The sequence below is a fragment of the Ictalurus furcatus genome, chromosome 20, assembly GCF_023375685.1.
Source record: "Ictalurus furcatus strain D&B chromosome 20, Billie_1.0, whole genome shotgun sequence".
NCBI classification, from domain to species: Eukaryota; Metazoa; Chordata; class Actinopteri; order Siluriformes; family Ictaluridae; genus Ictalurus; species Ictalurus furcatus.
The window spans coordinates 17,984,443-18,004,886 of NC_071274.1; the positions used below are offsets into that span (position 1 = coordinate 17,984,443).

General features: G+C 39.3%; 1 protein-coding gene across 7 annotated transcripts in view; it reads left to right on the top strand.

Moving 5' to 3' along the window:
* epb41l3b (erythrocyte membrane protein band 4.1-like 3b) overlaps window positions 1-20,444 on the top strand; it is a 44,974-nt gene that overhangs the window by 2,555 nt on the left and 21,975 nt on the right. For 2 of the 7 annotated variants that reach the window (XM_053651811.1, XM_053651808.1), the window contains exons 2-3: window positions 17,567-17,685; window positions 19,955-20,084. In XM_053651811.1, the coding sequence (XP_053507786.1) occupies window positions 20,031-20,084 (54 nt within the window). In that variant the 5' untranslated portion in view covers window positions 17,567-17,685; window positions 19,955-20,030. Of the gene's footprint in view, window positions 1-7,390; window positions 7,738-17,527; window positions 17,686-19,954; window positions 20,085-20,444 lie in introns of those variants that run through there. The other 5 variants (XM_053651809.1, XM_053651810.1, XM_053651806.1 and 2 more) reach the window with 4 other exon arrangements.

Below are 20,444 nucleotides of genomic sequence, written 5' to 3' on the forward strand. Positions count from 1 at the left end.
GCTAAGTAAAATACAAATTCCTTTAAAAGGAACAATGACTATGATTTTGTCCTTACATCACATGGAAGGTGTCAGATAATAAGTGTGTCTCTAGATTGTTCTATGGATGAAAGGTCACAGGAAAGAAGCGTCAGTGCATTTAATGCTTCGTTATCAGGCCTGCAAATGATAAGATGTTGCTCAAAGGTTGAAGGTGGTTCATAGTCCATGTTCGTCCTTGTTCCAGAACCCTGTCCTGACTGTTCTGTTCCTCAACTGTGTCTAGTTCCGCTATACTCTAGACCTCTAGACTTTAGTTGGTCTCGGTGCTTAGTCTGCACTTTTGACTTCCTCCCGAAGGCCCCCTGAAAGGGAGTGGGGGTATGGGGTGTGAACAGTGTGTGTCTCAACAAAACCATGGGCACAGTAGTGATAAGGAAGCTCTGATTGATCCAGCTGACATTCAAGGATGAGCTGTACTCAGTGGCTTGATTCTGATTTTGCCCATAAACAGACATGGTACTCAGGAGAGAGATAGCACCTTATCAGTGGGTATTAATAGCAGAGAGGTGGGCTTCTCTGTCTTGAAAAGTCTTCTGAGTGGGTATGGGTGTGATTTTTTCCCAGAAAGGTGTTGCAGTCTTGGCAGGAATAATTGTTTCTTCCATGTTGAAATCTATGTTTTTCAGCCATTGGTGGTTCTTCCGGCCGTTGATTACTGATCACATACAGAAAAGGGATGATAAGAATTTCTGCGACATTCTTGAAGACCTTTCCAGAATTTCTTATCTTGTGCTTTAGGAAATTATCTCTGACACTGAACAGGCATTGTGAAGTTTTTGCATTGGTTCCAGGAAGCAGGAATTTATTGACTTTTGTTGCCTTATGTATGGTTTGTCACTACCAGCCTCATCACTGTTACCAATCAAGAGTAAAATAGCAGTTATCGAGGCCATTACAGGAAATAAAAGCTCAGATATCAGCTTTATTCAAGCACACATTATTAATTTGTTTAATATGGAATGCAAATGTAGCAGTTAGTGCTGGAGTTGTGTGCTGTACTGATAAGTTATCACCTCGTATCTGATTTCTGCAAGTGCAGAAATTAGGTCTGGAAGTTTCAGTATTTTATTCATACTTCTCAACCTTATTATAATGATTCTGATGTGCACTATAGTAGATTTGTTCTGATATCAAATACACTCACATATTAAATATGTCTGAGTTTGTTAGGTAGATATAATGGATACTTGTTTCCAAGCAGTTCATTACATGAATTATAGTCTGAAAGGAAATTCTCTTATATCATGTACTCTCTTATATTATAAAACGCTGTCAAATACCTATGATGAATGTATACATTTAATTACCTCTTTAAATAAGCAGATCAACTGCCATCCTTTCTTATAGCTGGCACATGTATTTTCTGTCTCTTGAAAAGACTTATTTTCATAGTGTGCTGTGTGTTTTGTCTATCTGTCTGGCCCCTGCACCAGTAGAAACTGTCCACGCACTGCTGTTATCAATGTGTATAAATACTCTTGGTTTGCATGAATAAACTCGGATGTCTATTTGAGCATCCATGTGGTAGTGTGCGTTCATTTAGGCTCCCCAGATCGATCTGAAACGCTCTGAGGAGAACCACACTTTCTAAGCACAGAACTGAAAGTTAATAGAAGTAATTGTAGAACAGGCTGAAAGGCATGACGGAAGATCTGAAGGGTATAATCTATAATTCCTGAGATACTTGGAAATCTAACGTAGTCCTACTACTCTGAGGCAGATTTGTCTTGTCCAGAGTGATATATGTATATATATATATATATATATATATATATATATATATATATATATATATATATATATATATATATATAAATAATATACTGACGAAAATGGCCAGATTGGTTCGAGCTGCCAGGAAGTATATAGTAACTCAAATAATCACTCTTTACAACCATAGTGAGCAGAAAAGCATCTCAGCATGCACAAAACATTGAACCTTGAGGTGTATGGGCTACAACAGCAGAAGACCGCATTGGGTTCCAGTCCTGTCAGCCAAGAACAAGAATCTAAGGCTATCATGGGCACAGACTCGTATCACTGGACAGTTGAAAATTAGAGGGGGGGGGGAAATCACCTGGACTTTTTCCAATATCCAAATGTCTAGTTTCGGTGAGTCTGTGCCCATGGCAGCCTCAGATTCTTGTTCTTGGCCTGTACAGGTATACCTATTAAATTGACCAGTGAGTATATTTTTCTAAATCTCTTCATGAGCAAATACTATCTCACAGCCACCTCACAGCTCCAGGTTCTCCTTTTCAATCCTTACCTCTGGTTAAATGTCTGTGCTGAGTTTTACATGTTTTCCTCCTGTCCACATAGGGTCTCTGGTTTCCTCCTAAATCATGCAAGCAGGTGGAGCAAATGTGGGTGCATGGTGGGTGTATTCCCACTTTGCACCTAAAGTTCACGGGATAGGATCCAGATCTGATCGGGGATAAAGCGAGTGATGATGCAAACTAAACAGTCTGGGCGGGAAAATGGGACTGTGCTGGTACATCGTTGTTCCCTGAGGTGCAAACAATGTAAATGTGCCCTTAACTATACAACCATGGATCCTTTAAGTCTTGTAGATGCATTTTTTTTTTTTTTATTTAAATGTTGATACTCTTTACACTATCTTAAACACTTCATCGAAGACACTACCTGTGGGCCAGGCATTTGTATCCTGAAGCTACAGTGTAGTACTAGTGTGTGTACTGTAGGTATAGAATTTCCTACATATCTTCTCCTTGCTTGTGCGAGATGTTATATTGATTGATGGCCGTTGTTGCTTGAGGGTATGTTCTTGCTAGTCAGATTGTAAGATTTTATCATTCTGAGTTTGAATGACTCTGTCTGTTCTTCTTAGAACTATCCAGGACGTGTTTTTTTTTGTTTGTTTGTTTGTTTTTGTTTTGTCCCCCCCCCCTTTCTTTCTTTCTTTCGTGATTGGGTGGAAACTTAGTTCTGTAGCGCTTTTATGACTGTAGACTATATAATTCCATTTTAAATATTGGTGTAAGTGACCCTGAAAAGGAGTAAGCGGTAGAGGATGGATGGATGGATGGATGGATGGATGGATGGATGGATATTGGTGTAAGTGTAAATGTATTAATCATGTGTTACTGATACCAGTAATATCAAGATCTAAACGTCTTGTAAATATAAGCAGGCATTAGTATAATATATGACTGTTAGTCACAATTCAGACACTTTTTCCTCTCAAATGAGTTAATTTAGCTCTCCAAAAGCTCGTTGAAAGTGGTGAACGTTGAACCATGTGGAACTTATCCAAGGTAGCTAACAAGTGCGGTAGAATCCAATCTAAGCATACCACATATCTGAGAGTTTAGGGTTTATAGCATTGCTCGATCGAGGGCTGTAAATTGAATCTATAGCTGTACTTGTTTGTATTTGTACTTACAAAGAAAAAAGAAATAAAGAAATAAAAGAAATAATTTATAATGACATTGGTGGTTGGAAGTAGTATATAATCACAATGTAAGTGTAAGGTTCTGTGAATGAATTGCATTAGCACTGAAAATAAGAATTGAATTTCAGAAATGTCATTTAAAGATGAACGCTTTAATGACTATATTTCTGAATGTTATTTTCGATATTCAAATTAGTCCTGTAAAATGTTAATTAACCATACAACAGATTTTGCGTTGCAATTCCTCAAATCATGCCACATTGTATTGCTCTCATGACATCACGTGTATTTAATCGCCACGCATGTACTATGCAAATAGTGCCAATGATGAGACCCTTTTTTTTTTTTAATTATGAAGGAGTTGTGTGACTTATGATCTAATGAAAGTGCTGATGTGTTTACTGGGACGTGCTGTGTGTCTTATGATGTAATGAAAGTGCTGACCCTGTGTGCATGAGATAAGCACTAACTGGCCTGAACAAGCACTCAACACATGCTGTCTCATCATATCTTATTAAGCACGTACCGTTAATGTGTCGCCATATGGCTACAAGAATGACCTTTAGACTTTGAAGTTGCTTTCGCCAGATGTCTCAGAGTTGTTGTGGAAACGTCTCTGCCATACTTACCCATACTTCTAAACCTCATCATTTTGCCAAGCTTAATCGAGTATATTAGATTCATGCTTCTTTAAAAATGAAGTGAGTCAATCCACACTGACACGTGTCACATGCGTGTTCATGCACATACTGCTCATATCAGTGACATGATGTTTGACACAGACATGGAATCGTGGCTGAGGTGAAGGTCCTAACTGGCTGAGATGTCCCTATGAAGCCCCCTACAGGCCAGTAACCATAAAACAAGCCATTTCAAAATAAATGAAAAATAAAATAGTGTGCAGAACAGAGATCAGCTGATGTCTGCTTTTAGTCATACTGCTGATGAACAAGCAGAGTTTTTTTTTTCCTCTTTTCTTTGTGTTCTGGGATGATGATGATGATGATGATGATTCAGTGGCTTGAGGTGCAGTGAATATGAGGCTTTTGTTGAGTTGTTTAGTTCCTACCAGCAGTACACTTCCCAGTGATTGGTCCAAAGTATGCATTCATACTCAATCAATGTAGCGAACAAAAATAAATGTGTATCTTTGATCATAAATGTAAAATATTCCTATGTTAAAATATTGAACTGTTAATTGATTGCCCCTGTATTTAGGAACATTGAGTAATGCTAAAGATTTCAATTGTTTCTAATTAAATTGCAACAAAAATGGTTTTCTAATTTTAAATTAGAAAATTTGATATTAGCTAATTGTCTGACTGTTTTGGAAGAATGTTATTTAAAAATTATTTCAACACAGCTGAAGTGGAAGGTGAGCTGAACAGCCTTATACAGGGTGTACCAAAAAGTCTCCATACATAGTCCCCTATGTTTGCCAGCACCACATTGGTTGTGCCTTCGTCAGTAAATGTTCATGGACGTCCACTTCTCGGTTGGTCCGCAACACTTCCAGTCTTTTTGAATTTGTTAATAAGCTTGGCAACCGTGTCGTGTGTGTGTGTGTGTGTGTGTGTGTGTGTGTGTGTGTGTGTGTGATGTGCTTGCCATGTTTCCTGTTAAAGTCCATCCCAATCCAGCCATGAAAATGATTTCAATACATTCTTGGAAAAAAAAAAAAAAGTGAGGATACCCTGTGAAAATTTTTTTATAACAGGATGTCCATTGGTCCTTAAAAAGTCTAAAACAAATTTTAGGCCTTAAAATGTCTTAAATATGATTTTGATAGGTCTTAAAAACTGTTTTGATTATATAGTTAATGTTACTTCGATAAAGTTCTAAAGTTCAGTCTCGCTTTTAAATGTGTTTTCGGGAAAAATTGGTATTGATTTTAAAAAGGAACCAATAATCACTCGTGCAAACTGTGCAGCCAGGAAGAATTTATCAGAGCACACCCAGTCTGTCACAGTGTGGTGTGTGGGCTAACCAGGGTTTCCCATTTTCTTTCATATCTGTCATAATTTGTTTGCCAGTAAGCACATGAAATGGGTCTTAAATTGCATTCATAATGGTCTTAGACTTGTTGAAACCTGCAGAAGCCATGTATAACCAAGTATAAAAAATTCTGGAAGATATTCTGATAAAGTGTTCATTTCCTGTCTGCATGGAGACTTTTGGAACACCCTGCATTATGAATTAAGGAGAGGTCTTGCTGGGAAATTGAGTATCTAGTGATATTTCCAGATACAGATGATGATGATGATGATATGGACCTCAGTATTAACTAATTATTAGCTGTTAATTAGATATTAATTAATATCTTTTGGCCAAAACATTAGCGCTATCATTTGTTTCCATCTGTGAAATAGGAATCATTGCAGTAATACGTTACAAAGCTAATTATTGAGAAGGATTGAGTACAGAAAATCTGTAGATGTGGAAGAGAAGAAGAGGAAAGGTCCTTCTTTCTATCACTGATCATAGCAGTCACTGTATGAAGGAGTGCTTGCATCATGTCTTTACTCTCTCACTCTTACAATAACAGTGGTGTTCCATAGGCTGTTATTACTGTACATTGTGGATTGTTTAGCCACATCTTCCAAATCTGTTTTGACAAGGCACAGTAGATTAAAAACTGATCATACAACTTTGCCTGTAATGACGCCTCTGGCCAAACGTCCGTTTGTTGTCTGTTACAACTTTAACTTCTCTTAAAATAGCTGAGCTGTGCATTTAGGAATTACTGCAGTAACAGGAGGTTTCACTTCACCAAAGACGTTTCCACATTACGTTAAGCATTTTTTTTATTTTTTTATTTTAGATTTTAAAATCCACTAATCCTCAAAGAACATCCAAACCTGGATTTATATTTGTATTTGAGTTTAGCATTGTGTTTCAGTGTGTGATTTGGAAATGACTCAAAGCATGGTTAAAGTTAGTGAATGTCACACATGCAGTGTCTCTTGAGTGATGTATTTAGAAAGGTGGGGGCAGGCATGTCGCTAAACTGAACATGTAACCTGAGTGGGTTTATGGACTCTATACTGTCAAGAACAATTCTAAATTATTTTCAGTGGTGGAACAGTAGTAATATAGGGTGATTCATCCAAAAACAAAAAGGGAGGCGGGGGGAAGCCTCTCTACCAAGGCTACTAACATTTATAGGAAAATGTGTTCCGTGTTAAGTATAATATTATAGAAACATTATATTACAAATCAGAAATTGTAATTAATAAATAAATAATTACTTCTCCATGCTACCACTCCACAGACAACCTTGCAATGGAGGTTAGTGTTGCCAGGAATGGTTGTTTTCTTTCTCTCTCTCTCTCTCTCTCTCTCTCTCTCTCTCTTCTTTCTAGTGTGTTTCAGGATTAGCAAGAATGAAACATTTGTTTGACTATGAGTAATAATACAAGTCCAGTGATAAAAGAGCCATTTAGGGAAGCAGGTTCGTTTTTTTTTTTTTTTAAAAATACTGCTTCATTAAATTTAAAAATTGCAATATATTTGGCAAGGATTGTCATGATCTTAGACTTCAAAAGCAGCGTATAGAGTTGAGTTTTTGGGGTTGGGCTGGATCTTGCGTTGGTTGATGTTGGCAAGCAGATCCGGAAACCCTGACATGCATAACTCTCAAAGACTTGTAGCATTAACCCTGTTCCTGGAGTACTGTACTGTACACATTCTAGTCTTTTCTCTGCTTTAACACACACACACACACACACACTTCGACTTTAGGAAGGACTGTTTATTAGCTTGTTGGTCTAAATCAGGTGTGTTGGGAGCAGAGAAAACACTAAAGTGTGCAGGAAAAGGGGTAATCCAGGACCAGGGTTGGGAAACAGCTGGCGCATGCATTGTCTGTTCTTAATATTTTGGGAATCACGGGGGGGGGGGGGGGGGTGAAGGAGAGAGAAGATTTGACATCAGCGCTTTTTCCTTAACTCATGTTGTGTATGGTATTAAGCTGATCCTCCATTCTGTTCAAGAACTCGTGGGATCTGTATGGTTCAACTAACACGATAGTTTAATCCTGCACGCATACGCGCGCACGCTTGGGGATTTCGCGCTTCCGCGTTCTTTTCCCGCGGCGCGTCTGACGTTGAATTGGCGCGCTGTGATTGGCTGCAGTATCTGCGTCACTACGCTACATCGCGCGTACTCCAGCCCCACAACCAGCTCGTGCGCGGATGTTAAGTGGGACTCAGTGAATCTAAACCGCGTCGCTGGTCGTGGCTCTGTGACCGGAGAACGGTGGAAAGGACACCGAATTTCCGGTAATGTCAACATTTACCGTTACTAGACCGCGGTGTGTTGGAAGTGTGCTCTCTTGAGAGTGTGTGTGAGTGTGTTGCGGTAACCCGTATTAGCATGTTGTGGCTTGTTTTCGTCCAAACGTAGAGCTACGCTAGCTTAATCTTTTCCGGTTTGTTGGTGTTTATTTCTTGGTTGTTGTTTATTAGAAAGCGCATTCGGAAGTATCTGAAATATCCAGTAAATTTCGGTCATTTTGTGTGCTGTTAGACAGCCTTGTGCATAAACAAGTCTCTGTTATGTGGTACACTGGAGCTCAGTGTTTAACTGTTCATTCTGTGCTTTATTAATGCAGTATAGATAAACTCACGCGCACATTGTATTGGTCACGTGCCAAGTTGCGTACTAGTGTACTAAACAGTGCGCGAGAATAGAATAGCAGGTCACTATTGGTTACTGTGATGTTGTATTTCGAATACTATGTAGTAAGGTAGTATGCGGTTTTGGAGGTATTCCCCGTTATTATTAACGGTCCAGATGTTTCTGCGCATGCGCACTTCACATCCATGCTGCTTCATATATTTTAACGCTGAACGCGTTTTCTGATCTCATTAATTTGTTACCTATTAGATTAGAACGTCCTATTAGACACCAATACCGGTACCCAATACTGATCCAGTGCTGGCATCCTTGCAGTAACCACGTCAGGTCTCTGCAAGCTTCTCGTACCACGTTTAGCTGGTTTTTCACTCTGCCATTTCAGCAGTCTTGAAGAGATTATGACTTGTCTCACTGTACAAGATGATCGCGTTCAAACGTTCTCAGACGCGTGTTCTACATGTCCCATTATACAGCAACGATCCTCTAACGATAGACCTGCGATTAAATGGCGTCTCATAAATAGAAACGTCGTTTAAAGTGAGACTGAAGTAATAAAGGATTTAATTTTCTGTCCATTAGGACGTTTAGTTTATGATTTGTCATTGCCGTTACCGTTTTCATAGCCGTTTTGTGATTTATTTAGCTTTTTGCGTAATCCTCTAATTGGTGGCTTTTAGACGAGTGTCGTGGCATCTAAAATTTTAACCAAAAAAACCAACACGTTGTCATCGACTGTCTTGAGTTGCAGTGGCGCAATGAGAATATCACATGCTCGCGCCCTAAGAATTTGGCCGGATTTACGCAGAAGATCAAAGACGTGATGACGGCATGCACGAGCAAGATTTGTGTCTGATGTTCCTGTGCAGACTTAATGCCGTCTGTCAACACCACACATGGGCAGTAGATTAGATCGGAAATGGGAAATTCCGATCCGAAACCAGTTCAGGGATTCAATCTAGTATCGACGACTTTTTTTTTTCCTTCTTCTTCTTTTTTTTCTTTCTTTTTTTTCACTAACTTGGGGTATCAGATAGGTACGTCTCTAATTGTGTGTACACACGGGCTGTTTCTTTAACCCTCATGCTCTATTCACAGCATAGCAGTGGCTGATCAAAGACATGTTGCATTTTGTGTTCATGTAGAAGATCTGTGTTTTCAATCAACATCCCTAATGGTGAAAGGAGATCAGCAATAGGGTATGATTCACTTGCTCTTTTGTAGGACGGCATCTTGATAAATGAAATGTATTCTAAAATGAACAGCATATATTTTTCCCTTGGAGTCGGGTGGATGGCGAGAGAGAAAGACACACATCCACGGGAAAGTAGTACATCGCTATGAAAATAATAAAAAACCGTTTCAATATCAGTGTTGTCTCCTTCCTGGGATGCAATTTTGAATTGGTGTGTCGCTCTCATATATATCGATTTATTTCACTAACGCTTTACACAGCTCACTTGCTCGTTTGTGGTTGTGGATCAGATGGCTTGCGGTGAGCCTCTTTATCCAGCTCAGTGTCAGAGGTCGCACATGTTCAGATGGCAGTAAGGAGTACGGCGTGATTGCCTGATGGCTAATGCGACTGTACAGTGGTTAATCTGGTTGAAAGGAGAGTGAAGAATCTGGGATACAGGAGAGATGGGTTTTGTGACATTGGTAGTAGACGGCCATAAGAAACATTTTTGTGTTCATGTTCAAACTGTATTTCTATTGGTAAAGTTAAAGCATAAATATTAGTGATTTATGCTGCAAGTTGCCAGTTTATAAGTTTGGTATTGTCCTATGTATCAGGCCAATAGTTCTGTGCACACACACACACACACACACACACACACACACACACACACACACACACACACGTAACAGCTCAGGCATTGTGTAACATGTCTTTCTGTGCCTGCCCCTGGGCAACATAAATAGTTGCCATTTTTGTGTAGCTGGATGACATTTCTCTGCAACAGCCACACAACCTTTTGACTTCGCGTACATGGCCGCTATTCAGACGAATGAGCGTTCATGTTGAATGAGAAGCCGGGGGATAAACGAGCAACTTTGTCTCTCTTCTGTTCCCGTGCTTTACAAGTTTGAATGAGCCCATACAAAGATTGACTCTCTCTCGTCATTTACAACATCCGAGACTCGGATTCCAAACACATACGCGCGTAATTCTCGTGAAATGGCGATTTGATTCAGAGCAGACTTTTTAAAATGTGGTTCGGTTCACGAAATTATGGTCCGTTTTATTATGAGGACTTAATCATTTTCCGATATTTTTACGGACATGTTCTAGAGCATCACTGCTTACAATTGTAGGATCAAAAATAGTAAAGGTGGTTGTTTTATTGTTAAAACATAATAAACACATTTAGTAAATGCTATAAAACGTTGTTAATTTAGGTAAATATAAAAATTAATATTTCCCTCATTACTGAAACCTACAGCTAATTTTGAACCGTAATTATTTTTGGTGTTGGTCAGACTAAAGTGTTTGGATTTATTTGATGCTTAATGGTAAACTTTAGTAGGAAGAATCCGACTCAGCACTTTAAAACTTTCCTGAATGTCTAAAGAATTAAAGTACAAGTAGCACGTTTCAGTAATGAAACTGAATGTTCCAGAAATTTAGCCAGATTTATTTATTTATTTATTTATTTGTTTGTTTTATGGAAAGTTGTTGGGGCAAATAAAATAAAAACTAAAAAAAAAAAAAATTAATCTCCATTATATCAATAGATTTTTAATTGTAATGTTTGAATTTTATTTGCTGTGTTTGTAAGGCTGAGTGTTTTAGGATTGGTGGAGCTGCAGATCCGTAAATGGATCTTGTGACACCTCACTAATTTTGGAGGACACGTGCACACACACTTTCTTCCAGATGTGCCTGGAAAGCATGCAAATGCTTTCTGGCCTCCCAAAACTCCCTCCCTCCCTCCCTCCCTCCCTATCGCTACACTATGATCCACACCGACGTTATTTTAGCATTGTGGCTTCCATGACAAACTGGCATGAAATTGCCACAGTAGCTCTGACAGATGTTTCAGTGTCGAATTGGTCCCAGGGACACGATGCCAATTAGCGCTGATTCAGCAGCCAGCAGCCTTCTGCCAGGAGTGATCGTCACTCTTCAATGAGCTAATGGATAAAAAGATTTCAGGCATCGTTTGCAGGATGTTTAGATGATTAGACGTTTGCAGGATGTTTAGAGCAGGATGTCTTTCATCTTTTAATCTTATTTATTCATTGTTCTTTTGTTTGTAGGAATATGGTGTCAAAAAAGTATTAGTTGTTATGGTCAACTATTTTTAAAAATCTGATTCATTAAGGATGGATGGGATTCAGTGCGAAACCGTGGGTTACTATAACAACATGGTGTTTCTCTGGTAACTAGCGTGGGTGCTCCGTTATTGTAAAGTCAGGAAGGGCGGGGGGGGTTGTGAAGACAGGAGATGGGATGAGGGCATGTTTGCATTATTTTTTTTATTCATAAAAACGTAGACTGGTTGAAATTGTATTATAAAGTTGGGTAGGTTTATATCCTCGTGTTCATACAAGTCCTTTCCAGTGTGCACTGATTCCCTCACTCATCATTTTCTTTCTCTCCCTCACGCTAGTATTAAACAGGAAGAGCAAACTCGGTGCCATGTTTTTCTGCCCTGTGGTTCACGCTGACCTATTTAGGATTTGCTCAGACTCTTCTAGCTCTTTTCCACTTGGATGACTGCATTACTGATGGTTTAATACTCTGAAGCCAGATGAAGAACGAGGGGCCTCAGTTTTTCAGTGGTCACTTGAGATACAGTGCTTGAAATCGTCTTGACAGGGCACCTGAGTGAAAAGCGTTCAAGCTATCGTCTGGAGATCGAGTTCAAATCCTGACGATGACAGTCATCTGTGGCTAGGAGTCCAAGAGAGCAAAATTGGCCTTGCTTTCTGGGTGGGAGGGATGGCATACTCTCCCTACCTCGTCAATCACAGCGAGAATAGTCAGTCACGGGCGTCTGAGAGCTCGCGCATACGGAAAGATGAGGAATAGCGCTTTCCTCTGTGATGCCGGATGAGCAGTTTGAAAAGATGAGGACGTCTGGCTTCACAAGTATTGGAGGAAGCATGTAATAGATTACACCCTCCCCAGTTCAGAGACTGAACTGGTGGGTAGGAATTGGCCACGAGTAAATTAGGGAGGAAAAAGTCCTGACAGACCGTGGCACTCGTTTGTCAACGGTGCTTATTTGCACACAGATCTGCTTCATTTGTGTACGAACTTTTATACAGAATGCAGGCTCTAACAAAATATTTGTTTCGATTTGTGTATACGAAGCAGATAAACTCGCGCTATGTTGAGTGCTGCCAAAAGAACACACACCGACGGAGAGAAGTCAATGTTGTTCATAAAAGTTCATAAAAATCTCCTCAACCACCTCCAGAGTGTACCATCCACCTGGATGATGCGACGGCAACCATAGTGCGCCAGAACGCCACCACACATCAGCTATTAGTTGAGAGGAGAGAGTGATGTAGACAATTCAGTGATGGAGATTATTAGGGGTCCATGGTAGATAAGGGCCAATAGATAAGGAATTTCGCCAGGACACCAGTGTTATACCCCTACTCTTTACGAGTAATAAACCCGTCTTTTTAATAAACCTGTTTTATTGAAATGCAGGCTGAATTTCAGATTATATTAATATCTAACCAATTATGTAAGGAATAAAACACGATAGAGAGTGCTCTTATGGGAAAATGATGAATAATGTGGTGGTGTAATGCAATCCACACATGGTGGAGTTACTGTCATCACCCCAAAGGTGATTATTTTTCAACAACATCCCATCCTGAAGTGTTCTCTTCTTCGTATACCACAGCAATTTGCCAACGATTCCAATATTTATTTATTAAAGATGGTCATGTACGTTTTCTGTTTTTATAGTTACGTTAACTGTTGTGCAACGTCCACGTGACAAGTTAGCTCTCGTTATCCCTTACATTATAGTCGTAGAGTCATTTTCTTCCCAGCCCCTCTTTTTGTCTCATCGTGTTACTGAGAAGCCGGGAAATCCTCCGTCGTAAAGATTTATAGTCTGCTGTAGAGAATGAAAATGAATCCGCACCTTCTGACGATCACGTTTGAGAATATAACACCTTTCGTCAAATTGTAAAAGTTTTTTTTTTTTTTTTTTTTTTTTTTTATATAACTGTTCTGTGGTGTCATTTGACACTATTAGCCAACATGTTTGTATAAAACACAACATGTAAATATGTTTTAAGTGCTCGTTTTTAATTACACATGACTTTGTGTGTGCTACACTAGGAAGAGAAATGGGTCGATTCATTTCTGAGGTCATTTTAAGGTTTATGATATGCCCTTTAACCCAGTAGGGACTATTTTGTTGCATACCTTGGCCTGGTGTTGACATTCCCACTGCGATCCTGGAATCCTTGAGCTCTGACATTTTCTAGGAGCTCTGAGATCCTGTCCTGACTACACATGTGCCAGTGAGATGCCCTGAACACACAGACTCATGTGTAAACACCGCTAAAAATAGAGCTCTGTATGTATGAGCGAGAGGAGTGATTTGGGGAGAGAGAGACAGAAATGGGAATTATTCCCTCTGCATTTTCCTTCTGGCCTCAGAGTCTCCACTGTGTGCGTAACTGCTGTTAGTGTTCCTCGGTGTAAATGGACGTGTTTGTTGAAGTGTTTGGTTAGCGAGATGTCTGTTCCAGCATGAATAGTTTCACTTTAATTGAACCTCGGCTCGTGTAAACATTTGCCAGTGTTTAGAATGCGGTTTTCATTCTCCCCGAGATTTGAAGCGTAAAAGTGCTTTATTTGTTAGCCTGGCTTTGTTTGCACGTCCGACACGAATGTGTTCCTGTGTAACAGGAAAATCTGCATTGTGCCTTGTGTGCTACTCCGACTAAGGGTACGTTTACACGACAACGATGTACTAAAAAGGATTTTTGCGTTTTTGAAAAGTTTTGTGTCCAGACGACAACGCTGTCAAAACGATCCCCGTTCACACGGATCCGCGAAAACGCCTAAAAACGCTGTATTATACATGCCAGGCCTGTAGGTGGCGGTGTCATTTTGTAAAGAAACACTACACACCTGTGCACATAAGTGTTCACGTCAACATGTCCGCCATATTGTTCCATCCGGGCGAGACTGCCCTATAAACAAATGGAAGTAAACGGAGGAGCTGCGGTTTTTCTGGCTAAAAAAAGCGCAATAAGGTTTATATTTCTCAAAATATTTCAATAGTTTATGGTCTACATGGAGTACAAAAATGTTCTGTTTCCAGTTACTTATAATCTCAATAGCTAGACTTGGAAAATGATTCATTGTCATAAGGAATTGTGAAAACTCACGCTCGTGAAGCACAGATTCTGCTTATTTTTCTTGGTTAATAAACGCTGAGACGTCCCTAATGTCATATAATTTAATATGCATGAAATGTGAATAAAGGTTTCTCTTTTTTGTGGAAGTGGAGGTCCTCAACCTCATCTTTTAGCTTTTCGTGTTCTCCAGGTCAGAATTCTGTTAACAAAGCTCGTTCGTTTTTAAATACTGAATAAAATCCTAATAGTGCATGTTTAAGTACTAATAATTGACCATTGCTGTACCAAAATGGAACAAAATCTGCAAATACAAATCAAACAGTGAGACACTGGCAGTCAGTCTGCGTTCTATATGTTATTAGCAATAAAAGGATACAGATACACTCCAAAACAGACAATTACAAAGATAATTATAAGATTTTGAATACCCTTCGTCGGCATAGATGTGGGTTAATAATGTGCCATATGTAACGGATTTGTCTCTGCTGGTCGTAGTAGAGCTGCAGTAAATCTACACTTTGCTGGAGACGTATCAATACGCGTGCGCATGACATCATCGTTTTCACAGATTCTCGTGTTTGCGGCCTTTCGCCATTTTTTTTTTTTTTTTTAAATAAAGTTGTAGGTCACATGACAGTACCGGCATGGCGTATGTAGTATGTCCGGATTGTATTGATACTACACACGTACTGATTAGTATGTACTGTATCAATGTCGGAGCAGTAGGTACTGTCACAATACACGATTTCGGACACAGCCTTGGTGTTTCAGGAAAGAAAGCTGATTCGATGATACTCTAAGACGCTAGTGTCTCCAAAAGGCACAGGATCATAAAAAGTATTTTGAGTTAGATCAATAAAAGGCGGCACGGGAAAACCTTTTCACATGGGGAAACTTTTACAATACCAACTGGGCCTGTGTGAAAATGTATTTGCCCCTGTAGTTACTAATTCCCCAAATCTATAAAACTGCATTCATAATGGGGTGTAATGCAGTTTTATAGATGGATTGGCACAACCAGGCTTGATTACTGCAAACCCTGTTCAATCAAATCAACACTTAAATAGAACTTTTTCAACAGCATGAAGTTGGTTAAAAGGTCTTACCCTGTAACAGCCTGTGCAAAAATTTAGAGAAATTCCAGAAATGATGAGGAAGAAGGTGATTGAAATACATCAGTCTGGGAAGGGTTACAAAGCTATTTTGAAGGCTCTGGGACTCCAAAGAACCACAGTGAGAGCCATTATCTCCAACTGGAAAAACTCTGCACAGTCGTGAACCTTCCCAGAAGTGGCCGACCTTCCAATATTCCTCCAAGAGCACAGTAACGACTCATCCAGGAAGTCACAAAAGAGCCAAGGACAACGTCAAAGAACATACAGGCCTCTCTTGCATCAATAAAGTTCACTGTTCATGACTCCGCTACCAGAAAGACACTGGGCAAAAATGGCTGTCGTGGAAGAGTGGCAAGGCGAAAACCACTGATAACCCAGAAGAACATTAACACTCGTCTGAATTTTGCCAAAACACACCTTTTCTGAGAATGTTCTGTGGACTGATCAGTAGGGATGGGTGATATCTTTTCGTTTGCAGTATAGTGGTAGAAATTCTCTCCACAATAAGAATTAGTCTTCCCGCGATAATAACGATAAAGCCTAGTTGATGACTGACGTATGACGGTGTGCGACAAATTCGTAGCTCACGTGCAGAGCGAAAACAAGTATGGCGGAAGGCAGTGGTGAAGCTGAGGAGGGGTTTCTCGCTAAACGAGGAGCTACCTGTACAATCTAGAACTGGTTTGGTTACAGAAAATCAGTTTTACTTTTAGATCAGTTTTGTGTTTCTGAGGCTCATAAGACGGCATGCAGCTGTCACTTGTAGCCAAAAACAGTGGTGAATGGTACTATATTTATAGTCACTGATATCGTTATCGCAATAAATACCAGAAAATATTGATATATAGTTTATATTTATAGTAGTATATTAGATTAATTGTCTATATTGCCCATCCCTGCTGAGGAGTCGAAAATGGAACTGTTTTGAAGACAGGAGTCCTGTTACATGTGGCATAAATCAAACACAGAATTCCACAAAAATAACATCATACCTACGGTCAAGCATGGTGGTGGAAGTGTGATGGTGTGGGGATGCTTTGCTGCTTCAGGGCTTGGGCAACTTGCAATAATTGAGGGAAACATGAATTCTGTCCTCTACCAGAAAATCCTAAAGGAGAATGTCCGGTTTTCAGTCCGTAAGTTGAAATTCAAGCACAGCTGGATCGTGCAACAAGACAGTGATCCAAAGCATAGGAGTAAGTCCTAGTCCTGGAAGTTAATGAAACACTTATCTCCAGTTATCTGAAGCGTTTGGTTGCAGTTGTTGCTGCTAAAGGTGGCACAACCAGATTTTAAGTTTAAGGGGTAACTAGTTTTTCACATGGGTGCTAACTTTTTTTGCTTCAATAAAATAAATGAAAACTATTGTGTGTTTACTCATGTTGCCTTAGTTTTATGTTTTATTTCGTTTGAAGATCTAGAACGATTTAGTAGGAGATATACACAAAAACAGCAGAAATACTTTATCACAGCACTGTAGCTCTCTAACGACTTGATCAAAGCCTGACCTTCAACCTGGAAGTAAATCACCCGTTGCTAGCAATGTTTTAGACCTTTAGACTGTTTTTACCACCATGGTTTTTAAACTTCTTTAACTAGCATGATCTTCACAGGAAGACACCAAGGCAAGATTAAAAGTACATAACATTTTATGTTGGTGAAATATATGTATGCTTCTTAAAGTAGTGTGTTTGTAGGCATGCATTTTCTTTTTTTGTATGAAATTACAGGGAGAAATTTTTGAGAAAAAAAATTTGCCACAGAGTTTCATTTGCATGTTTAAACATTTGATGTTAATGTAATGTGACTGACTGACCGATGACATTTTAGAAATTTGTCTGTTTCATGTATGCATGTACAAAAAATTAATTAGCATGTTCATAGATAGAAATTATTGGTTGATATATATATATATATATAACATTTTATTGGAGTTCTTTTTGAAGAATTTAAATCTGACTTCCTATCCCTCTTATAGTGTGACTTGCCATGACTGCTGATGCATGCTGGGATTCAGTGGCCAGGCAGAATCACATTCATAACCAGCAGCTCCAGCCATCCCGAGATCATCGTCCATCAAGTGCTCTACGGGCAATAGGTGGAGGCACAAAACGGGTCACACGTACACAGCTCTAGGTAAGCCTGCCACACACACACACACACGCGCACACACACACACACACACACACACACACACGCACATATATATATTGTGGCACCTATGCACTCAGGATCCTTGTATAAGCGGAGATTAATTATATGATGGCTCATCTGAACTGATCAGTTTTTAATGATTATTGTAGCGGTGTTTCAGCAGTTAGGCCTGTGGACTATTGATCTGAAGCAGGGATGCTAATGTTTATCGACGATTGATTAATCGTCGTTAATAAATGAATCGATAAAACTTATCGATGGTCAATTTAAGCAAGGTCATCATTAGAGCGTGTAGTTTTTGAGGTGCGTGCGACAGACACCCGAGGAAAAACGAAGCGAGCACACCGTAGTTACGTCTGGGATCGTTTTAGTTTAAATGGAGATAATGTTAATTGCAAACATTGTGATTTGTGTTCTAAAATACAATACAGCAACGAGCACTATGATATACGATTTGGTGGGAAAAAAGGAGCATCCAGCAGCCTCCGTGAGAGGATCTGAAACTACGCAACCAACGATAATTTCCGTTTTAGCCGGGAGGAAAAAAAACTGGAGCTCCAAAGGCAGAAGGAATAACTAAACGATTGTGTAAAATGATTGCAAATGACATGTTGCCTATCAGTGTCATCGAAGGTGACATGTATATTAGTCATTATTTTTGATGATTAATTAAGTCATTTTATCAAATGATCATAATCTCATCGATTCTTTTTACAGTCCTGCTAGCCTATTATTTAGAGTAAAAAAAAAAAAAATCTTTTCATGTGGGTGAGGAAGCTGGCGTTTTGAGTAGGATTTTCACACCCTGTCATGCCGGGGGTTATATGCGACTGCAGTAGACACATCTTGCGGTATTACGGTTAACAATTATCGATCTTGGGAGTTTGTGTAAATTGACATCCCTAATCTGAAGATTGTTTAAGTCCCGGTAGTGCCAAGCTACCACTGTTTGGTCCTTGTGCAAGGCCATTAACCCTCATCTGGATTAGTGGAGGGTTAATGAGTAAATGTAAATAAAATATCCATACTTTAAACAAAGGGGAGAAAAAGCACCAGAGAAAGTGGGTGGTGGTAAATTTATTCCCAAAACTAATTGATCCTCCCACTACTGTAAATGTAAAAGATAGCCTAGATTTTCTTCACAGGTATCGTTGTGTTTTTAGTTACAGCTTGGCTTGTATAGGGAAGTTATGTAATGCAACCGAACTTTAAGCCAGCTGCGGTTTGTGAGGTTTTTGAGAGGCGTTTCTCACACTATCCGTCACCAAATCTATGTTCCTAACCAACACCAAAGGACTTGGCAAATATTTCAAGACCGCCAGCTTTTCAGCCATTCTGTAGCTGAAAAGATTGAGGTTAAAACGAGATTAGTGCTGATGTGCCTTCTGGCATAAGAATATAAAAGGCTTTTGAAGGAAGATAGACTACAGCTCTAGAATAGCACTTAAGACAGTAATAAATCTCAGTGTGAATTTAACTGTCAAGCTTTTCAAAAATATCATTTATTTCCATAAAGTACAGGAAAAAACACTTTCATTACAGCTGATTCAAAGTCATTTCCCCCAAAATCTTCAAATTGACTGTATGGCATAAGAGTACAGATCATTACCGTGCAAATATGATTTCCCTTCTGTCTCTACTCTTTTCAGTACCATTAAATTGTTCATTATGATTAATGCTACTTTCCTCCAAGCTGTCTGTCCCTATTGCCTTTTTTTCTAAGCAACACAGCCTCAGTAATAGAGCTAAATTAATTCAGCATGTCAGTGTTGTGTTATTAGAATTGATTTCAGGTTGTCTGTACCTTTTCACGCTTGTTTTGCCACTTTCTTTAGTTCTGGAGTTGTAAAAAAAATGAATTTGCTGAATGGCAATTTGTCATTTTGACCCCCCGCATCGATGGGATCCCTTTGAAACGACTCGGGGTTTATGTTGAAGTTAATTTACCGTAGCTTAAATGTATGTTTCAATTACAGACTCTGGATGTAATGACTGTGGAAGCAAAACACCGCAGTGTTTTTTGGAATGTCTTAATAAGCACAATTTTCCTTAATGTCTGCTTATGTAATCGAATGTTAAGTTTTAGTGAAATGGATTTAGCAGGAGGACTTTTTATTACTACAGCCACTGAAATGACACGACTCTGTTTATTAAATCCAGTTTGAGCCTGATTTGATAGTGAAATTATGGATGAAAGGTGCTTGCATATAACGATTTTTATAATGATTTGTCCACCATTTTGTGTTTTCAGTAAAGTGGCGAGGAGGACTACATATCCCAGAAGTCTTTAAGCAGCAAGCTTTCCTGGACCGCACTCGTTAAACACCATGCAGTGCAGGATCACCCTATTGGATGGCTCTGACTACACCTGCACGGTGGAGGTGGGTGGGGTCGGGAGATGCCGCAGTGGGTGTGGCTAAAGGGGACTTTTGACTAGTAAAGAGAACCAGAAATGATCATAATGATATTAAATCATTTAAAATAACCGCTCTATCTACAGTATGAGAGAAACGAAAATATCATGCAATGCTATTCTTTAATTATATAACGGCACTTTTTAAATTCTCAATTTTGATTGGTCAGAATGTGTTGATTTAGTTTCTATACCAGCAGCTATGCCAATAGTTCTTGGTACAAGGTTTATATAAATTCGCTCACTGTAATACGTCATTGCTTCTAGAGTAACGTGCATCATTGTCGATACGATAAAGTTTCTTGTGCGGTGACGTTTATTTAGAGTA